Genomic DNA, 3,175 nt, shown 5'->3' on the forward strand with positions numbered 1-3,175 from the left:
CCTCTGATCATCTTCGTGGCCCTCCTCTGGACTTGCTCCAACAGGTCCATGTCCTTCTTATATTGGGGACCCCAGAGCTGAGCGCAGTACTCCAGGTGGGGTCTCATGAGAGCAGAGTAGAGGGGCAGAATCACCTCCCTTGACCTGCTGGCCACGCTTCTTTTGGTGCAGCCCACGATACGGTTGGCTTTCTGGGCTGCGAGTGCACCTTGCCGGGCCATGTTGAGCTTCTCATCAACCAACACCCCCAAGTCCTTCTCCTCAGGGCTGCTCTCAATCCATTCTCCGCCCAGCCTGTATTTGTGCTTGGGATTGCCCCGACCCCTGTGCAGGACCTTGCACTTGGCCTTGTTGAACTTCATGAGGTTCGCACGGGCCCACCTCTCAAGATAATTCATTACAGTACCTTTCCCCTTTTGCTATATAAAAGACACCTACATAAGATAGCATGCTTTACTCTTCTTTCTTAGTTAGGTACTAGTCACTAATATGACATAAGAAATGCTATTTTTTCAACTCAGAGTTCACTGATTGGGGTGCCTGGAGAAAAGAAAAATGAGATGGGATCGATGGCATTTAAATCTTCTGGTAAGACATTCAGGCATGCTGTGATATCAGCACTGCTAATAATTATTCCAAACAAACAAAATAAAAGCAAGGACGACACGCGTTTGTTACCTGCAATATGTCTCTATGACGCTGTAACGTATGCATCAGTGCAGCATTCAGGGACGGGACTCCTGCACTATTTGTGTATTCTGCCATTTTGTCATTTATTCCAGTAAGCTAGAGGAAGGGGAAAAAAAAAAACCCACCTCAGAAACATGAAATGGCTTATTCTTGTAAGAAAGTTACAATGCCTACGTTGAAGGAGCTAGCTCTAACGACAGACACATACCTTCAGAAACCCTTGTCTAACACCCACACTAGTATTTCCTAACGTTCATCACAGAAACCTGTACTGCAATATTTCCTAGATGCTGAAGTAAAACCACAGTAACTTGAGTTACCTTTCCCAGAAGTTGTTCAATCTCCACAGCCATGGTCTCAAACATTCTGTCCTGGCTTGATCCATTTAAGAGAGGAGTTGTGTCAGAGCTAAGGAAAAAGAGGAGGAGCAGTTTCTGAAAAGTACATCATCTTTTCATGAATGCAAGAAACAAGGAAACACTAGTGTTAGGTGTTGGCAAGCTCAGGTGTCCTAGAGAGATGAATTAAGCTCAGAAAAATTACATTTTCTTATCATACATGCCTTTAACTCTTATCTGAACTAATGACACAGTATCACCTGGGGAAAATATAACCTCTCCTTGGAAGATATGCCTGACACCAAACACTTGTCTACTACCAGCACGTGTCTAGCACCAATGCCCTTCTCTCCCCTGCTTTTAAGCTTGATTTATTTATTTATTGGCAGGAGGGAGCACTGCACTACCAGCATGTTACACCAGCTACATAATTACACCTTCATAACACAACGTTAGGACAACCCACTGACCTATCAAGCAATCAGTGTTCTACGGAGCAATACAAACCACATAATTCATCACAATTACAGTTTCATACAGTACACCTTCCCTATATGCTTTTTAAGACAAACTAAAACCACAACGAAAAGTCATATCTAAGCAACAGAACAGAAGCACAACACAGGGTATGCCAACCTGCAGAAGTATGACAACTGATACCTTTCAGAGACTATTCATTGCTTTGGTAATCCACCATAACTAGAGTAAGAGCAGTAAGTTTTGCATAGGACAGCAAAAATAACTAAAGCAATCAGATTACATGGCAAGTAACAGCACAGAGCCGGAAACAAGAGAGAGACTAGGACTCTGATTCAAGAGTAACACGATCATTCTCGAGGGTCTCTCAGGCTTCCAGAACCAGAAATTCATGGAAAGGTTCAAAATTGATTCAATCATCAAATTAGACAAATAAATATCAACACACATACATACAGTAGTCACGCTTGCAACTGATACACAGCGTTGGGGCCCACAGTTATTAAGCAAAGAATGGCAGTTTTTAAAGGTTGCGCACAGGGACAGAGAAGTTGATAATTAGTGCTGTGGAACGGCAGGGAAGACCTCAGCTCTGGCCCATAAGCTAGAAAGACTTGAAAAGTTTTATCACATTAATTCTTCAGTCAAACATGAATCTGCCTAAACCAAACAGAAACTATTCATATACATACACATATGTATTTATCTGGTTCATATATATATACACATATAAACACATGTATATATAGCTCTCGCTATTACTACTCATCTTAGGAGAAAGCCAGAAAGAAACAGCTACCCCTCCTGAAGAGAGGACTAGTTCCCTGTGCAACCTTGGACCAGTCACAGCTGCTCAGTGCTCCAGTTCCCTTATCATTAAACCAGGGATTACAAATACCACACCAGCCCACCTGGGAGGTGTAAGACTAAATTCCCCTAATACTGAAGTCCCTGAAAACCTCCTGCTAGTTTAATACAAGAAAAAGTGGAGAATAAGCCCATGTAGCGTGCACCAGAAAGCCCTATCATTAGTTCACACACTAACCCCACAGTTACAAACTGAAGTTTAAATTCAGCTTCTCCTAGCGACACACACTCTCTCACGATGCACCACTGCAGCCCACACACCTTTCTGACTCATGTGCCAGTATCACTCAATATCGCATCAAGATGTGCTTGATGCAACCCCAGCGTCACAGCATCAAGAAACGAGCTTCTTAAGAAGCTAAGCATAAAAGCCACTGGTGGGAGCATTAAGCAAATTATAAAAATGAACCAAGTACCACAAGCAGCGTTTAGAACATAAAGAAATGGGCTAGTACCTATACCTGTCGCGCCTTCCGTCTCGGGTGCTGCTGTAGCTGGTGCAGAGTTTGCTGAAGGAGACCAGCTTCAGGTCCAGCTCGTTCTCCAGCTGCCTCGCCTGCTTCCTGAGGGCTGCACAGGGCGGCCGAGAGCAGGGGAGAAGTCACAAACCAGCACGGTGACCCCCACGCCTTTGGGGGGGACGCGTTTTCACGCGGAGCTGGCGCAGACCGCTCGGGAGCCCCCAAGAGGGGAACCCCACAGAGAAGGGGGGACCGACAACGGGGGCCCTCACAGAAGGGGGAGCGCCCCACGCTGAAAGGGCGGGGCGCGGGCTGGACACCCGCAGGCCCCGTCCCACACAA

The 3,175-nt window shown here is 45.5% G+C and overlaps 1 protein-coding gene across 1 annotated transcript in view; it reads right to left on the minus strand.

Moving 5' to 3' along the window:
- GOSR1 (golgi SNAP receptor complex member 1) overlaps positions 1–2,961 on the minus strand; it is a gene marked incomplete at its 5' end in the record, with an annotated part of 31,978 nt that extends 29,017 nt beyond the window's left edge. The window contains 3 exons of the mRNA XM_009328663.1: positions 679–786; positions 1,011–1,098; positions 2,834–2,961. Coding sequence (XP_009326938.1) covers positions 679–786; positions 1,011–1,098; positions 2,834–2,961 — 324 coding nt within the window. The remainder of the gene's footprint in view (positions 1–678; positions 787–1,010; positions 1,099–2,833) is intronic.
- Between the last annotated feature and the right edge of the window lie 214 nt (positions 2,962–3,175).

Source organism: Pygoscelis adeliae, unplaced genomic scaffold (assembly GCF_000699105.1).
Source record: "Pygoscelis adeliae isolate BGI_AS28 unplaced genomic scaffold, ASM69910v1 Scaffold347, whole genome shotgun sequence".
NCBI classification, from domain to species: domain Eukaryota; kingdom Metazoa; phylum Chordata; class Aves; order Sphenisciformes; family Spheniscidae; genus Pygoscelis; species Pygoscelis adeliae.